At 40.2% G+C, this 20,897-nt stretch overlaps 1 protein-coding gene across 1 annotated transcript in view; it reads right to left on the bottom strand.

Annotated features, from left to right (window-relative positions):
- Nucleotides 1–20,897, bottom strand: part of dipk1c (divergent protein kinase domain 1C) — a 95,299-nt gene that overhangs the window by 42,522 nt on the left and 31,880 nt on the right. The window contains exon 2 of the mRNA XM_028803783.2: nucleotides 19,058–19,747. Coding sequence (XP_028659616.2) covers nucleotides 19,058–19,747 — 690 coding nt within the window. The remainder of the gene's footprint in view (nucleotides 1–19,057; nucleotides 19,748–20,897) is intronic.

The raw sequence follows: 20,897 nt of genomic DNA, 5'->3' as shown, positions 1-20,897 counted from the left end.
AATCTCGGCTTGGGGCATTGCATGATGAGTGATCCACTTCTAGAATCATTGTTCACATCTTCTTGCCGCTCCTTAAACCTCTTAAGCCATTTGAAGACACTTGACATTTTTATAGCATCCTCACCATATATCACTTTAAGTCTGTTCCAATAAAACATTCTTGTGTGGGCAACACTACACAACTGGTATGGACCATGGTTCCACCCTAGATTTTGCTCAGGCTTCTGTCTTTTTACCTTTTTAATACAGCAAATTTTGTGGATGGGTGTGGGTGGCATAGTTATTTATATAGTTACTACTGTCTTTATATTTGTTTTCTTTCAACAGTTTATTTAATAAGAAACCTGTTGGTTGTTATTATTTTTATTGCTCAACAATGTTATTTAATCTTTGATAAATATATCTCTCTATTATAAAAAAAATCTTGGAAGGAGACAAGATGTGATTTTCTCAGAGAGACACTTATATGTAGATAGATAGATAGATAGATAGATAGATAGATAGATAGATAGATAGATAGATAGATAGATAGATAGATACTTTATTAATCCCAATGGGAAATTCACATGAGTGATCAATAAATAAAAATAGAAAAATAAAAGTAGAAAAGTACACATACACATACAGTCATACATGGAGCTGCTGAAAAGGCTGCCACTCTCGGCGGCGCCGGATGTACTTTATGACACTTTTATATACTTTATGTACTTTTATGTCCCGCGAGAATAAGATTTAACCACGCCCAGGGCTGGAAATTAAGGACAAAGAGTAGATGACAAAGTAGAACGTCGTAAAGAATTAAAAAATGTTGGCATGGTACACATTCAGAGCAGGTTAGAGATAATGGAAGTACGAAAATTAAAAAGTTTCAAAAAAAGGATAGTAAAGATCACATTAGCACAAACAAACGGAAATTATTACTCGGTGAAATAACGGAACAGCGAAAAGAGATGGAATATATTGGTCGGATTTAAACTTTAAGTTGGAGACTTGTAGATCATCTAATTCGTGTTGCCAGCAAGAATTAAAAGATTCCAAAAACGTTGGCGTGGTATGAAGTCCCATGAGCCGGAGACTTTTAACATGAGATTCTTTCAAGTCACGCCCTACTTAAAACTATTTTCAAACAAGACCATGGTCATCTAACCTCAGTCGTGTGAATGCTTTTGTCAGACACAGTTCCTGCGCTCTCAGCTCTTATAAATTTTATCAGGACAATAATTTTATACGTTCTAGATGACACGTCAACAACAAAGCAAAGAAGAAAGAGCATGGACAAACATTTGAAAAAGTTGTTTTATTTATTAGATAGAAAGAAACGATATTCACTCACAGGCAGTTATACGTTGCATTGTCACAATATAAGTCCAAACACGGATTCAAAATTCAATGCAATCTTGAAGAAAAGTTAATTCCAAATATTGTTTTTACTAAAGTTTTAAAGTAAAAGTGAAACTAATGCATATGTAACAGTTCCCATGAAAATAACAATCTCTTTAAATTGTATATTCGGAAAGCCAAACCTGGGGTGGGTGAGCATAGCGCCCCCTAGTGATCACACAAAAAAAAACGCTGTGTGATCCAAGTAATTAATTGCAGCAAGCACCAAAAGCCATTTCTGCTGGCCCATTCAATTTAAAATAAACATCCTGAGCCAGAGAACTTGGAGTAGACTCATAGGAACATGGAGAGAGTGTGTACAAAGACACAGAGGGAACGTGCTATTTCTACACAGACAGCAACCAGACTAGGACTTGAATCTGGATTTCTGGGCCCTAAGGCTCCAATGTATCACCCTGCTGCGTGAAATACAGTATGTAACATAAATTTAACATCGATTAATTTATTGGTTAAGATTTCTGAGCATTAACTAAATGACTATGAAAGACCAATAAAGCCTTTGTTTTCTAGGCTTTTATACATATTTGCCAAATAGGAAATGTATTTTTATACTGAGTAAAGCTGGCTGGGTTAAATCTTTCAACAATAATTAGGTCAGTTTTGGCTGAGTGGTTTATTATTTCCAGCACACTGTAAAAATTGTATTGCTGCTATAACGGTGGACAGACTCCAAAGTCCTTTTTCATTTGTTTCCCTCTGAACACTAAAGTAAAACAAAGTGAAATAGGTCAAAATGAGGGTGCCCACTTTTGTAATGGGACTGAAAGAAATTGGCAAAATCATTATTGATATTGAATGACAAGCCTGCGGCAAGAATGTTGTGTTACACCCATTTACTCTGTGATTACAGAGTGCTGCACAGCACGTGGAATTTAAAATCAGTCTTTTTTTGTGAAGCTGAGAAATAACTGGAACCTTACATATTATTGAAAGAAGCCACCTTGGGGGAAAAGGAAAAAAAAAAAAAAAAGACTGTTCCTGCCATAGGTAATTATTCTGGAATCCTCATTTTGCCATTAGTCGTGTACCTTATAAATGGGGAAGTAAGAAGCAGGTAATCAGATGATCACTAAGACAATTTCTGTTCCCAGCAGTTAAATGCCCTGCCCAACAGGTTTTGTAATCCTGTAATTAACTCACACATAAAAGTAGAAAATAACAAACATTCTGTAACATCTCTCAACACATGGATCGAGGTACACACTACTGTTGTGGATGGAGAAAAGAAGCTGGAAGTTTGGGACCTTAGTGTTGAAAAAAGCCTATGGGATTTTGAAAATGTAAATGATCTCAGCAAAAGTAGAGTTAGGCTGCAGCCTTTAAAAGTCATTCATGATGGTATATGTGCCAGTATTAGGGAAACAGAACTTAAAATAGTGCAGAATCATGAGCACTGACAACAAAATGACAGCTTTATACTCAGTAACAATCAGAGGAGTCCTAGTTACTGAATAACACACTGATGCACACCCAAGACTTAGCTTCAATTCTTTTAATAATTCAAAACGTACAATACACAAACCAAGCAGCAACCTAAAAACACAATGGAATCTTGTTGGAAGGGATGACTAAGCTGGACCTTAATTGGGCTTCTCGTGCACTGTGGTATGGTCCTGAGTCCAGCATGCTGGGACTGCAGTAGCATTGCTGTGGGCTTGAAATTTCAGTATACTTTATGGAGTTACAAGGTGTTCAGCCTATTTGTGGTTGGTTAGATAGATAGATAGATAGATAGATAGATAGATAGATAGATAGATAGATAGATAGATAGATAGATAGATAGATAGATAGATAGATAGATAGATAGATAGATAGATAGATAGATAGATAGATAGATAGATAGATAGATAGATAGATAGATAGATAGATAGATAGATAGATAGATAGATAGATAGATAGATAGATAGATAGATAGATAGATAGATAGATAGATAGATAGATAGATAGATCTTAAAGGTTATAGAAATCTCTATCCCCAACTGTTCAAAGCAAAATCTACTGTGTTACAGCCAGTAAGATGCACTCCTGTACTCATCAACCTACTAACCCAAATGTTGATGCTTTAGTTGCAGCTCTTTTCATTTTCACAAATGATTTGGATGAAAATGTGACAAATCAGACTTAACTTTCCAGATGAGACAAAGTTAGTGATACGACTAACTCAATCCAGCTGGCCTCAGAAAGTAAAGAGAACTGGAGGACACAGTGTAAGGCAAGTTAATTTTATTGTAAATAATTGTAAAATATGTTTTACTTGATGGCAACACAGTGGTAGAATGGTTAGTGATGCTGTCTCAATGATGAAGTATGCTGGACCTGAATCCAGTGCCTAGTGTGAAAACATAAAAAGATGTAATTGAACAAAATGCATGTGTGTATAGAAAATAGGACAGAGTGATGAAACTTGTTTGTGTTTGGCGTGCGTGACAAAAAGCATGTATACTTTCTGGAAGTTTCTTTTGATGATGTGTGTGACAAGAAAATATACCTTTAGGGTAATGACTTTACAAAAATTGGAAAAGTACAATGAGTCAGGATGCTATTTTTTGCTTACGTGGTCAACGATCAGGAGATTAGAAAGGTATAAAAGAACAAGGACATCTGCGCTCGAGGCAGATGAAGCGCGGTGTCCTAGGACTGTGTTTCTCTGACATTTTACCCTTGCCTGGTATGTATTAATAAAAGGTTTTGACTAATTTTAATTTTCTTCTCTGTCTTCAGTCACAAAAAGTGTCCACAGTTTTTGGCGCCCGGACGTGGGGCAAGAGACGGCCGGTCGACTCCTCCAGCGAGACCATTTCAGTGATCCGTCTTACTAGCGGACTGCCGTCAATTTGAGTACTCCGGCAGCAGAGCATGCAGCTCCGGCAAAAGTTAGGACTGCCCTGTCCTGAAACAGTTCTTGCGTGAGGAGTCCCTGGTCTCCTCTTTGCTACATCCACGGTGACTGAACGGATTTCCAGACAGAGCTTGCACACTTCCAGGCTGGGGTAAGCACCGGGGGATTTCCGAACATTTTTTATTTTCTAAATAACGGGAGGGCGAGTTTCCTGTTGACCGTCTAGTCATACTCATATCTCAACGGGTTGCTTAAGGTGATGGAGACTTGAACCGAATCGGACACGAAGTCACCTGAGCTGGAATCCGGGGATGTGAGCGGACAGGCTAACGGGACGAGTAACGGGGTGGTATGGAAATATAAACCGAAAAGAGCACAGATTACAGGATTGCTGTTAGGACGGAATGATACGTAGCGCTATGGAAGATATGTAGCTATGGAAGATATGTAGCGCTATGGGAAAATAAATAAATCTACATACGGAATAAGCAACAATACCGTGTTCTCCTGGGAACTGGGACAGTACCGATAGTTAGGTGTCTCCCCTTGGGACTAAAGAAGGGAACAGTTTAGGTTTAGTGAGTGGCACACTTAATGCCTCGCTGATTCATACGTACAAGGGATTAGGCGAATCAGTATATAGTTGGAAAATTAAATACAGAACCCGGGAGAGCAAGGGAACATAATGGGAACTTATAACAGTAAGCCTGTTAATCGCCGCACAGGGGGATCAAAATCATTAATGCTGGAAGAATTATTTTCGGAGGATCAACAGACGCCCCGTAAAAATGGGTCTCCTAAAAAATTTATAGAAAAGAAGACAGGTTTAGATTTCAAGAAGGCATGTAAGAAATGGAATAGACAGAGTGGTGGGCGTTGGCCGATAGAGGGGACAGGAGATGTAAGTGAAATACAGGAAGTCAGGAAGATCCTGTGTAGGAATAAGCAGGGTTGTTATAATAGTGGACCGTATCGAATGGATATGTTCGATAGATGGGAATTAGTAATAAAAGACAGAAATTTAGAAGCAGTACAGAAACAGAATGAATTGTTGCGGGCAAATGAGGGAAAGGCTAAAAAGGAAAAAGAGGAATTGAGGAAAAGGAAGAATAATCCAAATAGAGACCCCCTTTATCCTATTATTTTTTTCCCCTCCTCAGTACCAACCTCAGGCACCTCCATTATCCCCTCCTCTATCCCCCATTCCGACTGCCCCCCCTGCACTACAACTAGCAGAAGTTTCTCCCGATGATTCCCCAGGCACAGATCACTATGACCCCTCAACCCATCGTGATGACTCACCCTGTACTAGACAAACCCCCGTCTCCAAATGCACTCGAAGTCAAACCTCCACTCACAAACCAGCTCCAACTTTTTTCTCCTCTGATCCTTCACCTTCACTTACTTGCCCTTTAATAGAAGTTCCCAATCCCCATTATAACCCTGCCCATCCAGCTGGACCCCAAAATCCCACAACAGTTATGATAAATCGGAATTGGGACATCCAAGAACTAAAAGATGTCGTGAATGCACTTCCAGATCCAAAGGAAGTAGGAGGACTAAAATTTGTTGAACAACTTGATCAGTTAGATAGCATGTATAAGCCTAATGCTGCTGAATGGACCCAGGTACTTCGTCGAAAGCTTGGGACCACATGGGCCACTGTTGGCAGGGGTGTCCGCAATGACGTTCCATGGGTATGGAACCCAGCTTTAACTCGAGGACAGGGGATGGGTGGAGACGGCGATTTTAACCCACAATGGGAGGCGTTGAGACAAAATATTGCAGAAAAATATAAAAAAGGAACGGACTGGTCCCTTATTTCTGCTGCAAAACAAAAGAGACACGAAACGGTTGATGAATGGGCACATAGGATTCAAGACCTTATGGCTAATCACTCGGGCTTGGGAAATGCTGATGACCGCACCCGAGCTGCAGTTCCACCTTTTGTTTCCGGTTTGCGCTTTGATATACAAAACAAGGTCCGCACTTCCTGTATTGAGTGGGAAAGTGCCACGTTTGTTGAAGTCAAACGACATGCTGAACATGCCGAATCGGACTCTCATGCCAAATTATTGGCAGCACAGATGAACTATTATACCAGGAATGCTCCTGACCAAGGTCGAGGATATGGCTTTAGAGGAAGGGGACGAGGACGAGGAAGAGGACGAGGTGGTTTTAGAGCTCCTCCTGTTGACCACACTAAGAATCCTTTTATTCCCTCTCCCTTAAATTCCAATGCTAATTCCTACTCTTGCTACGCTTGTGGTGAAACTGGACATTTTCGTCGGGAGTGCCCTCACAGACAGCAACAGCCCCCACCTCCCCTTATTCCACCTATTTTCTCTGACACCCCTGACTAACAATACTGGCCATAGGAAAACGCTGGGACCTCCAGCCACTCTTTTCAACTACCTTTGCTCACCCATAATTCAGAGACTGATCCTTTACTGACATTGTTCGTTGATGGCACTGAGACTGTTTTTTTTTTAATCGACACTGGTGCCACTTGCTCGTTGGCAAAGGTCCCTACCTCGAACGAAACTGTTACTGTGCTTACTGCTTCTGGACAACCTCACCTTCTTCAAGTATCAAAACCTCTTCAAGTCCAGTCACGTCCTGGCGGACATACCTTGTTCAACCCCCAAGTTGTTGTGTCAAATTACCCCTTACCCCAAACCCTCTTTTGCAGCATGGACTTTAGATTTTTCCCCACACACCATTCTCCTCAAAGCCCTACACTCTTTTTCCCCTTGTTTTTTTCCCAATTTACAGGCCCCTGACATTTTGCCTAGAATCTTCCTTTACTTGTATTTGCCCCGAAACCCTTCACATCTACTGTGTTTTTATTTCATCCACAAAGGCAGCTGCTTCTGTTCATTTTACATGCTCACAGCACATATATTATCTTGGCAAAATAGTGCCTCATATTTTCCTTAGCTAAATCACACACTGTTAAATGGGAGAAAATAGGACCATGGGTGGAAAAATGCCTTGAAAGAACAGACTGGTTACAAGTTACTCCAGGTATTTTTGATACTCCTGACCATTTAATAACTAAAGTAGTGTTTCAAAGGATAGCCCACTGTGAGCCTCTGGTGATCCACCCGAAATCCTCCTTCCGCCCGCACCGTGCCCAATATCCTTTGTCTCCCGAAGCAGAGGCTGGCATCTCCGCCGTACATCCCGATCTCGTCAAACGCGGTACCGCCGATGGACATGGACCGTCATGCCTCAGGGATACAGAGAAGCCCTTTGTGTTTCTGGTTAAGCTCTTGCCCAAAATTTAGAAGGCGTCTGGCCGGAAATAGGACATTGATACAGTATGTAGATGGCCAATGATATGTAGCGCTACGGAAGAAAATTGTACAATAGATACCCAGAAATTGTTGCTGTTTTTGGGGGACAATGGCCATAAAGTTTCTAAGGTTAAGCTGCAGCTAAACAAAACAACAGGTTATGTCTGTTTTAGGTATTCTGGGCTACCGCAGACAGTGGGTTCTAAATTTTACTGAAAGAGCACAGCCGTTGCAACAACTGGCTGAGAAGGCTCTCTGTAACCTCAAAACTACTCTTTTATTTGCGCCCGCGCTAGGTTTGCCTGATCATTCTCGTCCATTCACTTTGTTCGTGGACGAAAAGCAGGGATTTATGAATGCAGTACTGACGCAACAACATGGAAACAACATGGAGATAAACAAAGACCGGTGACTTATTTTTTCTAAAAAAAAACTGGATCCAGTGGCCGCAGCACTTCCTCCGTGTCTTCGTGCTGTGGCTGCAACAACAGAAGCTGTATTAGCAAGCACGGATGTAGTTCTCATGAGCCCCCTAACAGTTAAAGTGCCTCACGCTGTACATTCTATCCTAGTAAGATCGTAACAATTTATACAGAATCCAGGTATGCTTTTGGAGTCTGCCATGATCATGGAGCACTATGGAAACTAAGGGGATTTAAGACCAGTACTGGAGAGCTCTAACTAAAAAACTGAAAAAGATAATTATCGATTTGTGTAATTGGTTTAACGCAAATGAATGTCTCCACTTTCGTTTAAGGCTTGTAAATATACAAAATATTTTTCCTTTTAAACCCTGATCAAGTTTGAAGGAAAAATACTCTTTTAATAATTGTGATATGAATGGAAGTTGTGTATTTTAGGTACTATAAAGGAAGAGCATGGTGACGCAGTGGTCAGCACACTTGATACGAATAAAAGGTTCAAGCACGTATGTTTTCCTTGTTAAGTCAGAATGTTCTTTGTGACCGCGTAATGGGAATGCTTTCTTGTTGTTGGGAATGCTTTGAAAGTGATACCAGCTTGCGGCCTGAGAAGTTGTAACAATAAACATGAAGGAAAAGACGCGTTTAAGTATGTTGCATAGATAACCTTTAAGCACAACCTCGCGTGAGAGATTTCTGTGAATAAAGTACAATTGAAAGAAAACTTTATTCTATGAATGAAATGCAATTGTAAAAGAGATGTTGAAAAACATTGGGAAGCTGTAGGTTTCTTTACATATGCAGAGCAATTTTGCAGATGCTATGCAATATGTCAAAAGTTTAATGTGGGAAAAGGTACCCAGGTAAGTCCCGCCGTTACCCCTAATCCAATGGGTCCGTTTGAACACCTCCAAATGGATTTCATTGAACTAACCCCGTCTAAAGGGTACCGATATTGTCTTGTGATTGTCGATGTGTTCTCCCGATGAATAGAGGTTTTCCCTTCAAAACACAACGATGCCAAAACAGTAGCTAAAGCACTAATTAAAGAGATTATTCCAAGATGGGGTATCCCTCAAAAGTTACAAACAGATAATGGCACTCATTTTGTGAACTCAGTTATAAATGAATTAACCACCTGGCTCCAAATTAATGTGCACCATTATTGTGAATACCATCCCCAAAGCAGAGGCATCGTAGAACGATGCAATGGCACTTTAAAAGCTAAACTCGCAAAAATTTGTGAACAAACTAATTTATCATGGCCGGATGCACTACCCTTAGCTTTAATGGGACTAAGGGGACGGACACACCGACAACTGGGACTATCGCCGTTTGAGATTCTGACCGGACGTCCCATGCCCGTTGGCATGGTTGTAATGTGAATTTGCATACTGTGGACAATGATCTTCTCTCTAGTCTTGCAGGTTTGCGAACCTCGTTGAAGGAAATCCACCAGCAGGTTAATCAAGCCTGGAGGACCAGCCCCCTTTCCAAGGATTTACCAATTCCTTTGGGCACCTGGATCCTGGTTCGAGATACTCGGAGGAAACACTGGCATCAGCCTAGGTGGAGAGGATCATTCCAAATTCTTCTATCCACACCACACGCCGTGAAAGTTGAAGGACTGCCTGCCTGGATTCACGCCTCACATTGCAAGAGATGGCACCCTTGATTGCTGTGCTACTATGCTTTTCTTTTCCCTTGTCTACTGCCCTGGTCACCTTGACTTTCCCGTTGGGAATTACCACATCAGTGCAGTTTGATTTCTGCTCTATTATCAACTGTGGGACTGGTCGACAAGCCCAGTGGACCGGATCTGACAAATACGTGTGTATGAGGGGAAGTGACTGCGACAACTGGTAATGGGTTTTTGCTAACACTGGAACTGAGGACTGGGGTTATCAACCTTTTGAGGCCCAAAAATACGGTTTGAAAAATCGGTTTTCTATCATAAAAGCACATGCCTCTCATGAATGTGCTAACAACCATTGTAACCCCTTGATCATTACTTTGAAGAACCCCTCTTTACATGACTCAGGTATTTATGTATTAGGGGCATATGTATCTGGAACAGACCCTTTAGGGAGATTTCTAATTAAGATTGACGATCCTGTTACTAACACCCCTCATTCTCTGGCACACACACCCATCTCCCCAACCTTTGGTTCAGATTTTTCTCCTGTTAAGATTATGAATATTTCCACCCTTTCATCCACTTTTTCAGTAGAAACTAATTATACATGTTTCAAATCTTATGGAACGACATGGGTAGGAGATTTACCATTTTCTTTCTGTTCTCAAACTTTTCAGGTTAACTTTTCTCTGAACACCGTTCTGTCTTCCTTTCTTCTCTCCCAAACCACTCCTAGATCAGATATTTGGTGGATGTGTCGTAGGTCCAAATTATTTGCCACCCTTCCCCCTAACTGGTCTGGTACCTGTGCTCCAATCCAATTAGTTATGCCTTTTAGACTTCTATCCTTACCTCCCTCTCACTCCCCATATTATTCCACACCTCCTTTTTATTTCCGACATACCCGCTCCCTTTTCCATATGCCAACTAATATCTCCTTATATGGCCCTGGAGTATACATAGATGCTATTGGAGTCCCTAGGGGTGTCCCAGACAGATTTAAAGCTAGGGATCAAGTCGCAGCTGGTTTTGAATCTATCATACCCCAAATTACTATTAATAAGAATGTAGACTGGATTAATTACCTTTATTATAACCAACAACGTTTCCTTAACTTCACCAAAGACGCTATTGAAGGCATACATGAACAGCTTGATCGTACTTCTCTGATGACTTGGCAAAATCGTCTAGCCTTGGACATGTTACTTGCGGAAAAGGGAGGTGTCTGTGCTATGTTTGGTGATGCTTGTTGTACATATATTCCAAATAATACCGCGCCAGATGGATCAATAACTCGTGCATTGGCAGGCCTCACTGCTCTCTCTAATGAACTTTCCACTAATTCTGGCATTACAAATCCTTGGGATCAGTGGTTTGCATCCTCCTTCGGATCCTGGGGACAATGGATAAGATCTGTTTTCATTTCTTTGGTTGTGACATTTTGTCTCCTCCTCCTGTTTGGTTGTTGTATTATCCCTTTGTTTCGCTATATAATATCTAAGTACTTTACCGCCTCTATGGAAAGGGCATATATGCTACATGAGGAGCGCATGTCTCGTATAGCTTCTTCCACTTCCTATCCCCCTTCCCCTTCATCAACCATTTCAAGATAGAATTATATAGGCCCACGTCATTTTGTTCAAAAAGGGAGGAGTGTGAAAACATAAAAAGATGTAATTGAACAAAATGCATGTGTGTATAGAAAATAGGACAGAGTGATGAAACTTGTTTGTGTTTGGCGTGCGTGACAAAAAGCATGTATACTTTCTGGAAGTTTCTTTTGATGATGTGTGTGACAAGAAAATATACCTTTAGGGTAATGACTTTACAAAAATTGGAAAAGTACAATGAGTCAGGATGCTATTTTTTGCTTACGTGGTCAACGATCAGGAGATTAGAAAGGTATAAAAGAACAAGGACATCTGCGCTCGAGGCAGATGAAGCGCGGTGTCCTAGGACTGTGTTTCTCTGACATTTTACCCTTGCCTGGTATGTATTAATAAAAGGTTTTGACTAATTTTAATTTTCTTCTCTGTCTTCAGTCACAAAAAGTGTCCACACTAGTTTGTGTTGAGTTATCTTACAGGTACTTCTGTGATTCTCCCACCCACACCCCAGCTCTGAAGATAAGCATAGTGAGTGGATTGATGGCTCTGAGTGGTAGACTGGTACCTTGTCCAAGGTGTTTCCTGCCTTATATCTTGTGACTGCCCTAGACACGGTCATACCAGAATTGGATTAAGTAATTTGTATGTACAATATGGTATATTTGTAATAAGATAACACAACACATTATTCTCTAATCTACATAATCTGATTCTAGGTTGCAATAATGGAAACCCAGAAACACATCAATGAATCAATGAATGAAAAATGAATTAATGAATCAATCAAGAAGCAATGGTAGAAACCCAGAGGGATTCAGTGCAAGGTAGGAGCTTGACCTGGATAGGGTGGTATTCCATTACCGGGCCCATAGCCTCACAGGGGCAATCATCCCTCAGTCTAGCACACATTCCTTTGTTTTATGGAAGGAAAAGCAGAGTAATCTGTGAAAAAACCTGAAGACACATTGATGTTATAATAGGAGAGGATGCACTCATATTGACCCACTAGACCCATCCACAAGAGAGGTATAAACACAGGGACACTTTAACTTATGAAATACTGTAATAAAAGAGAAATAACACTCATGCAGTTTTCCTGAGCCCGAGTTGGCACACCTAATTGCCTAATTCACTTGCTGTATTTTTTATAATGTATATACTGTCACGCTTGGGTCACAAAGTTGCACAGGTTCATTCGGGGTTTTCAAGAGACAGAAACTTTATTCGAATACAGCTTAATAAAGCACAAAGAATAAAGCAGAAGTTGTCTGGGGGAAGAGAGACATGGCAGTGAGACACTAGGATAGCCGCCGTGTGGTCTTTTAAATGTTCGAAGCCGCGTGTGAGATGCAGAACACGCGGCACAGCAGCAAGCAGCAGGCTAGCAGCTGACCTGCAAAGAGGAGATAAAAAGATGTGTGTTTCCCATTATATCACTGTTTAATTGGGAATTTCAAAGATATGGCCACGTCCTCTAGGGGCCACGTTCACCATGTTCACAATACCTACAGTACCCCCTAACCCTAAGCTCACTGGGTGCACTCTTGCTACTAGTGTGGAGTTTACATTATCTCAGCTGGTAGGTTTCAGGTTGAGATTCCTAAGTGTAAAAAAAGACATTTGTATAAGCTCTTGTTGTCACTTCAGGAGAGTCCTATAACTAAAATAAGGCTAGAAGGCATGCAACATAACTTACACCGAGTGACATCTCCAGACAATGCACAAGTGATCTCTCGACATTATAATGAAGGGTCAGAACAGCTTGGAGAGATCCAAGGTTGTCCACACAATCAACTGTTGAGCAAATGCCCAGATCTGCCACCTTGGACGATGCCCGCTAAGAAGGAAATGGGAGTGAGAAAAAGGCTCAACGGTATTATCAGAAAAGTGAATATGTTTGATGGTTTTCTGTTGCAGTCAGTGTTCTTCCCGTCTTCATTGCTGTTTTCTGGCTCAAGGACTTTCTATTAAGTCTGTCCCTAAGGCCATACTGCTTTCAGAAAAATTTGCTGTGTCACCTTGCTAGCCTTTTAGTAACCTAGCATTTTTGAAAGAGTTTACAGTGCAAATCTATGATTGATAGTCATGCTTTAAAATCGCTGCTTCATTCATGGGAGTTATTTCAGTTCAGTTCATACAAGTGGTGGTACTGGCATATCATCTTCAGTTGGCCATTTTGAAATATAGGGAGGACAACTAATTGACAAAATAAGCTAAATCTGTATTGATTTTTCAATGGGTGGGGAGACACCTCTTTTTTGGGAGGGCAATACCCGGTCCTCCGCCCATCTATACCCATGACCCACACTCTGGTTCTGTCCCTGTCAAATCTACACATTTACTGTGTACATGGATCTACTGTAGCGCCCTTGGTTTCCTCCCATATCCCAAAGATGCTCATATTGCCTTAAATGGAAATTCACTTTGATAGCCAGGGAGCAAACATGTAGTCAAGAACTGGAGAACAAAAATTATTAGGAAACTAAGACTGAAGGGTGAAGTGTTTCATTCTTAAAATGTCTACATCTTACAATGCATCCGGAAAGTATTCACAGCGCATCACTTTTTCCACATTTTGTTATGCTACTGCCTTATTCCAAAATGGACTAAATTCATTTTTTTCCTCAGAATTCTACACACAACACCCCATAATGACAATGTGAAAAAAGTTTACTTGAGATTTTTGCAAATTTATTAAAAATAAAAAAATTGAGAAAGCACATGTACATAAGTATTCACGGCCTTTGCCATGAAGCTCAGAATTGAGCTCAGGTGCATCCTGTTTCCTCTGATCATCCTTGAGATGTTTCTGCAGCTTAATTGAAGTCCACCTGTGGTAAATTCAGTTGATTGGACATGATTTGGAAAGGCACACACCTGTCTATATAAGGTCCCACAGTTGACAGTTCATGTCAGAGCACAAACCAAGCATGAAGTCAAAGGAATTCTCTGTAGATCTCCGAGACAGGATTGTCTCGAGGCACAAATCTGGGGAAGGTTACAGAAAAATTTCTGCTGCTTTGAAGGTCCCAATGAGCACAGTGGCCTCCATCATCCGTAAGTGGAAGAAGTTTGAAACCACCAGGACTCTTCCTAGAGCTGGCCGGCCATCTAAACTGAGCAATCGGGGGAGAAGGGCCTTAGTCAGGGAGGTGACCAAGAATCTGATGGTCACTCTGTCAGAGCTCCAGAGGTCCTCTGTGGAGAGAGGAGAACCTTCCAGAAGGACAACCATCTCTGCAGCAATCCACCAATCAGGCCTGTATATTAGAGTGGCCAGACGGAAGCCACTCCTTAGTAAAAGGCACATGGAAGCCCGCCTGGAGTTTGCCAAAAGGCACCTGAAGGACTCTCAGACCATGAGAAAGAAAATTCTCTGGTCTGATGAGACAAAGATTGAACTCTTTGGTGTGAATGCCAGGCATCACGTTTGGAGAAAACCAGGCACCGCTCATCACCAGGCCAATACCATCCCTACAGTGAAGCATGGTGATGGCAGCATCATGCTGTGGGGATGTTTTTCAGCGGGAGGGACTGGGAGACTAGTCAGGATAAAGGGAAAGATGACTGCAGCAATGTACAGAGACATCCTGGATGAAAACCTGCTCCAGAACGCTCTTGACCTCAGACAGGGGCAACGGTTCATCTTTCAGCAGGACAACGACCCTAAGCACACAGCCAAGATATCAAAAAAGTGGCTTCAGGACAACTCTGTGAATGTCCTTGAGTGGCCCAGCCAGAGCCCAGACTTGAATCCAATTGAACATCTCTGGAGAGATCTTAAAATGGCTGTGTACCGACGCTTCCCATCCAACCTGATGGAGCTTGAGAGGTGCTGCAAAGAGGAATGGGCAAAACTGACCAAGGATAGGTGTGCCAAGCTTGTGGCATCATATTGAAAAAGACTTGAGGCTGTAATTGCTGCCAAAGGTGCATCGACAAAGTATTGAGCAAAGGCTGTGAATACTTATGTACATGTGATTTCTCAGTTTTTTATTTTTAATAAATTTGCAAAAACCTCAAGTAAACTTTTTTCATGTTGTCATTATGAGGTGTTGTGTGTAGAATTCTGAGGAAAAAATTAATTTAATCCATTTTGGAATAAGGCTGTAACATAACAAAATGTGGAAAAAGTGATGCGCTGTGAATACTTTCCGGATGCACTGTATGTCAAACTTGATTTATGAACTGTGGTAACACAACTTATTACTCAAATTCACTAAGGCCTTAAGGTAAAATGCTGACCCTCTTGCTTCTAAATCACTCTACACTTTAAACTGTATAAAAAAATTTACCAGGGAAATCTTGCATGAACTGAAGAACCTCATGATGAAATCATGCTCCAAAATGGCAATGCAATGATGTTATTGTGTGAAGTGCTTGGGACTGAAAAAATAATTAATTTTAATGGGGGATTTTGTTATAATGAAATTGGAATATTGTGCAGTCTTTTGGCAAAGCTGACTGTGGAATACCAAACTTGATGTCATAGTCCATTTTCTTCTTGCTAGCATCAATGGTGGCGAGAAGTTCCAACTTTATCTGTGAGTTGGTTTAGTTGCATAAATGACCCCTCTCAGTGTCCATAACGAGCAGTCAGTATTATTAGACTTCGAGGTCTGGTGGGATGGTGGGAGGGGGGTTGAGTGTCTGCCTTGGTGTCTGGACCATGTGTTTAGCTCCTCTGTATCCATGAACCCCGGACTTTAACTTTCATAAACAGCACACCTAGGAGACCTAATGGATTGACTGTCTCACTCTGGCTGGTGTCTGTTCTTTTGTAAGTCACCCTTTTTTTAACCTGGATAAGTTATACATAAAACAATCATGATAAAAAGTTTGAGGAAATGAAGGTCACATTTGTAAATAAGAATCATTGGATGTATACATTTTTTTAAAAAGTGTCCATAGGGTATAATCTTGGCAATTAATGAAATACATTGAAAACTGGTCGAGTAACATAAACCCAGAAATAGACAACAGAATCTAGCTGTGGCGAACCTGCAGAGCTCTACAGGTTCAGGTGAAGTCAAATTTGATTGAAAGTTATCCTGCACACAATGCCTCCAGTCTGCAGTAACTCTTCTCGAGCTCCATTCCATGTTGAGTAAACCAAGTGACATAAACATACAATCTAACTGGCTGTTTAGTGGACCTTCTGAATGTTTACTTTTGGGCCAAACATGGAAGAAGTATGTATATTTTGCAGATAAAACATACTTTGCTATAATGATTTTTTTAAACGTTATTTCTACAAGAAATTGGCCAGGACCAAAAAAAAAATTAGTTAAAATTAGGATTTTGTTCTAATGGAACTGATCAGTGGAATTGAAAAATAATTAATGGGAAATTCAAAATCAACAACAAAAAAGTTAAGATTTCCCAAAACCAATCATCATATATAATAAAATGCTAAGATCTGTCTGCCTGTTATGCTTTTTCTCACAAACTACTGGATCTAGAACTTTGATATGAGTCTTAATTAAAAGCTTATTAGTTGATATGTTCTGATAATTAAAAAAAAATTCAGGTAATGGTAATCTTAGTAAAGTGACCTGTGGTTGTGGGTTTATAACAAAACCATGTGACACAGCAGAAAAAAAAGAAAAGCAGCAACATCTGCTGAACATCAGGCAAGTAATAGAGGCTGAATAAGTGATGTAGAGCACCATAATAGGAAGAATAAGAATAAGAGCAGCACCACCTCAAGTGTGGGATACAGAAATGAAGAATGACAAAGAAAGAGAAATACATGTTGACAATCATGCAGAGAGTTAACTCTTGACAATATCTAGACTTTTGTTGGGTCACATAACCTCCTCCCATAAGTAGAGAAGAAGCTTAACCACAAGGTCAAGCAAGAAGTTATCCTGAATAAAGACTAAGTGAGCAGTATATAAACACAATGGCTTATAAGAATTCAAGACAAAATCCTGGATACAGAATACAAGAACAAAAAAGTGACAGAAATGTATGGCAACAATCAAGAAACTTCCCACCATATGAAAGCCTTGCTTTCACATCCTTACTTTGATGTTTCTTAACAAAATGTCATGAGTAATGTCATAAAGGTCAAGCTGTATTTTGTCATATTGAAAACAAAAGAATGTGTTGCCAAAATAGACAAGGTCTGTTTGCTCAAGATGAGATACCAGGAGTCATGAAATGCCATATGACTTCTAGAGGAACTGGCAAAAGTAACTGTTTAGAAAACATAGAATTGTCAACAAATGTTTAACTTGTTTTTTATTTGCATTTTATAGTACATAAATAATATATCAGAAGAAAGGAAAACAAAGGTTTACAACAGCAAGGTGCTCAAAGGAAATAAAGAGAGCCATGAGATGGAAAGCACATGAGGGATCTATCAATGTCTGAAAGCCAAGAAAACAAACCAAACTAAAAGCCAAATCAAAAAACCAAAGTCAAAGCTAAAACAAACGTCCTAAAATAATATCTTCCCAGTAGCACCATTCAGCTTTCGCTTAACTAAAGTTTATCATCACATGACTGGCAATGGATGCTGCTGCTACAAACAAAATGGCCACATCCAGGAAAAGGAAACAGAATGGTACTTCAGTGATGTCACTTTAAGAATGACAAGATTATAATGAGTTAGAAAAACACATGCAAAAATGAGAAGATCAACATCAGCTGGTGCCAAAACAAAGTTTCACTACAAGAACAACACAATCATCTGAACTTTGGAAGATAAGTATTGGCCAGCAAAATGAGTTGGTGGGAAAATCAAAGAAGAATGGTAAAAATTACACAGATCAGCATGCCTAATCAGCGGTGAATTGTGACACAACTGAACAACTTCAATTTGCCTGCTGCTTTCAGGGTTGGCTATCCCCTTATTCGGTAATTCCTATGACCCCTGTGGAATCTAGGGGTCGTTGTTGCCCCCTTTAAACCCAACAGACAGACACTCAGGACACAGGGTAAAAGCACTGAGAAGTATTTTTATTTCTTTTCTTCTCAAAAGCAGTGGCCTAAGCAGCACGGCCAAAATAAACAGATAAATAACACCAAAAAGTACAATATTCCTCTTTCTCCTCCACACCTCGCAGCAAACTTTATCCACCTCCACCCGACTCTGGCTCGCTTGCTGGTTTCATGCAGTCCTTTATATAGTCCTTGACCCAGAAGTGCTTCTGTCTTTCCGTCCATGTGACTTGCCAGCACTTACTGGTCAGATGGAGAACTTGAATTTTCTTCAGCCCGGAAGTACTTCGGGGCATCCATTCTCGTGACTTGGAAGTAGTTCTGGGCTATGGATGAGACATGACTACCCTGGTTCTCTTGCAGCATCCCCTGGCGGCACCCACGGTACCCAGCAGGGCTGTTGTGTTAAACTTCATGTCCCATGGTGCCCTGTGGGAATTCAGGGCACCGCTACACTGCAGGGAAGCTGCCATCTAACGTCTTGGGGGAAGTAGTGCCCCAAAGAGGTTGCCTTCCCACATCCTTCCACTCTATGATGTCCCGGCCGGGTGTTACTCCCCTTATGAACTAAAATACAGGTTTGAAAAAGGATGGATGGATGTTCCATGCAGTGCTGGTCCTTGCCTTACACCCAATGCTGCCCACTACCTATGATCCAGTAATGAATGAAGAAGGTTAGAAAATTGGAGGAATGTTAAAATGTTAGATCCTATTATAATTCACAAATTTAACATTAAAAAATGCAAGTAAAATACAAAAATAGAAAGATGAGCACTGTGTATATGAAGGCAATAGGTAATTAAAAGATACTTAAAAGAAACAGCATAATAAATATTTGTACAGATTCCTCATGTGAGTAGTTTTAAAAGGAGACTTATGTTAAAAAAAATAAATAGAGCACTTACTGTTAGGTCTTTTCTAATGGCAAAATTTTCTGGCTTGATGTCACACAGGTGGAGATGATATGAAAAGTCATTCTCAAAGTGCTTCACCATGTCCAAAAAGCTAAGTGCAATTTTATGGATGGCACCTCTTGAGGTCAGGCTATCATAGCTCAGGGAGTCAAGCAGTTCTTCTATGGCAAACAGGTTCTGATTCCAAGCATGTCCTGCCACAAGATACTCAACGGCATAAAAATGGCCACATGAGCCCATAACCTTTACTACGTGCCTGCTTAAGTCTTGCAACATTTTAAAAAACATGTACTCCTCCTGCTGGAGAAGGGACCACATAGTGGCCAGCTCTGCCTGGGAAAATGGCTCTGCTCTTCCTTGTAAATACTTGGCCCATATCGTCGGCATGGTTGTGTTCTTCAGTTCCAGCCCTAGGGAGTTTTTTATCTGTAACATTGCAAGAAAAATAATATCCATAGAGGAAATGTCCTGCATTTCCTGGTAATCCAGTAGTCCAAAGGTTTCATAAGCAGAGAAGTTTTCAAGCTTTGATTTCAGGATAATAGGGATGCCGTGCCAGGTGGCTTTGATGACCTTTTTACCTTTTTCATAGTAAAGACATTTTTTGTACACCACTTGCTCATTGATGCACAGATCTTCACAGAGGTCTCCAGTTAGTGTCCCTTCTTTGTATTCTTCACACTGAAATATGAAAAAGAGAAATTAGAAAGAAACAGTTTACATCATTCCTTTTGTAACCAAACTAATGTATGACTAGTGAGAACACCTTTGATTAAAAATATTACTTATATAAATATGCATTTGTGGTATGTGTGTAGATCCCAGTGCCCCCAGTGCAGTGACGATGACACAGTGCTGTTAAAATTGACATTGTCTTTTGGATGAGATGTAAAACTGAGGTCCTGAGTCTAAGTGCTCATAAAAAGATCTCTGGGCATCTTTTGAAAAAGAGCAGGGTGTTTGCAGATGTCTGGATTAACCGCCCACCATGCCTTTGTCCATTCTGAACCCGTAATCATTCTCTGTCTCTCTCAACTCATCACCACCTAATAACTAATTTGTGCTGAGCGTACTGGCACATAAATGGCTACTGTCATATCATCCTGGTGGATGCAGCTCATTGGTGGTGGTTAAAGTGGCTCCCCACTGTCTTTGTCTTTGTAAAGTGCTTTGAGTAGATCAGAAAAGTGCTATAGAAATGTAATTAATTGTTGTTATTATCAAACAGGGGAAAGAGGTTTGGGCACAATAGGACAGGCAAGAGCTAATCAATCAACTGAAGTTTTTTTGTTAGAACAATGCTGCAAGTCTAAATTATGGAAGCAAAAATATATTAAGTGACTTTCTATTTTTACTTTTTTATTTTGTTTGTCTTTATTCTTTTAATGTAAATAATTTCCATAGCTTTCCATTCTTAAATAAAGTGTAATCAGACAATGTGTGCAGAAGCCCTTGTGGCAACAGGAAAGCTTTGATAATCACAATGATGTCACTAAGACACAACAAAGAACACATGAAAAACAGATTTCTAGAAAACCAGACATGCAGCAAATATACAGAATGAGTCAAAATAAATGTAATCCATAGTGGATCCTGAATTTTCTTATAAAAAGGATCTGAATAAGATACAAAGCCATCATAACATAGTCTCTTCTCATTTTTCATGCTTCTTATGCTGCGTTTTGTGGTAATTCTATTCTGTTATGATTTTTTTTAAATCCATTTTAAAGAAAATCCAAATAAGGAAGGATTTTGTTGTGGTTTATTTTTTCACAGCTACTGTAGCAAAAAAAAAAAAAAAACAACTTCAAGAAAACATAAATGCCCAGTT

The sequence above is a fragment of the Erpetoichthys calabaricus genome, chromosome 6 (genome assembly GCF_900747795.2).
Source record: "Erpetoichthys calabaricus chromosome 6, fErpCal1.3, whole genome shotgun sequence".
In the NCBI taxonomy this organism is placed as follows: Eukaryota; Metazoa; Chordata; class Cladistia; order Polypteriformes; family Polypteridae; genus Erpetoichthys; species Erpetoichthys calabaricus.
The sequence above is the reverse complement of the archived record's forward strand: the minus strand, read 5'-3'. Positions and strand labels throughout refer to the sequence as shown.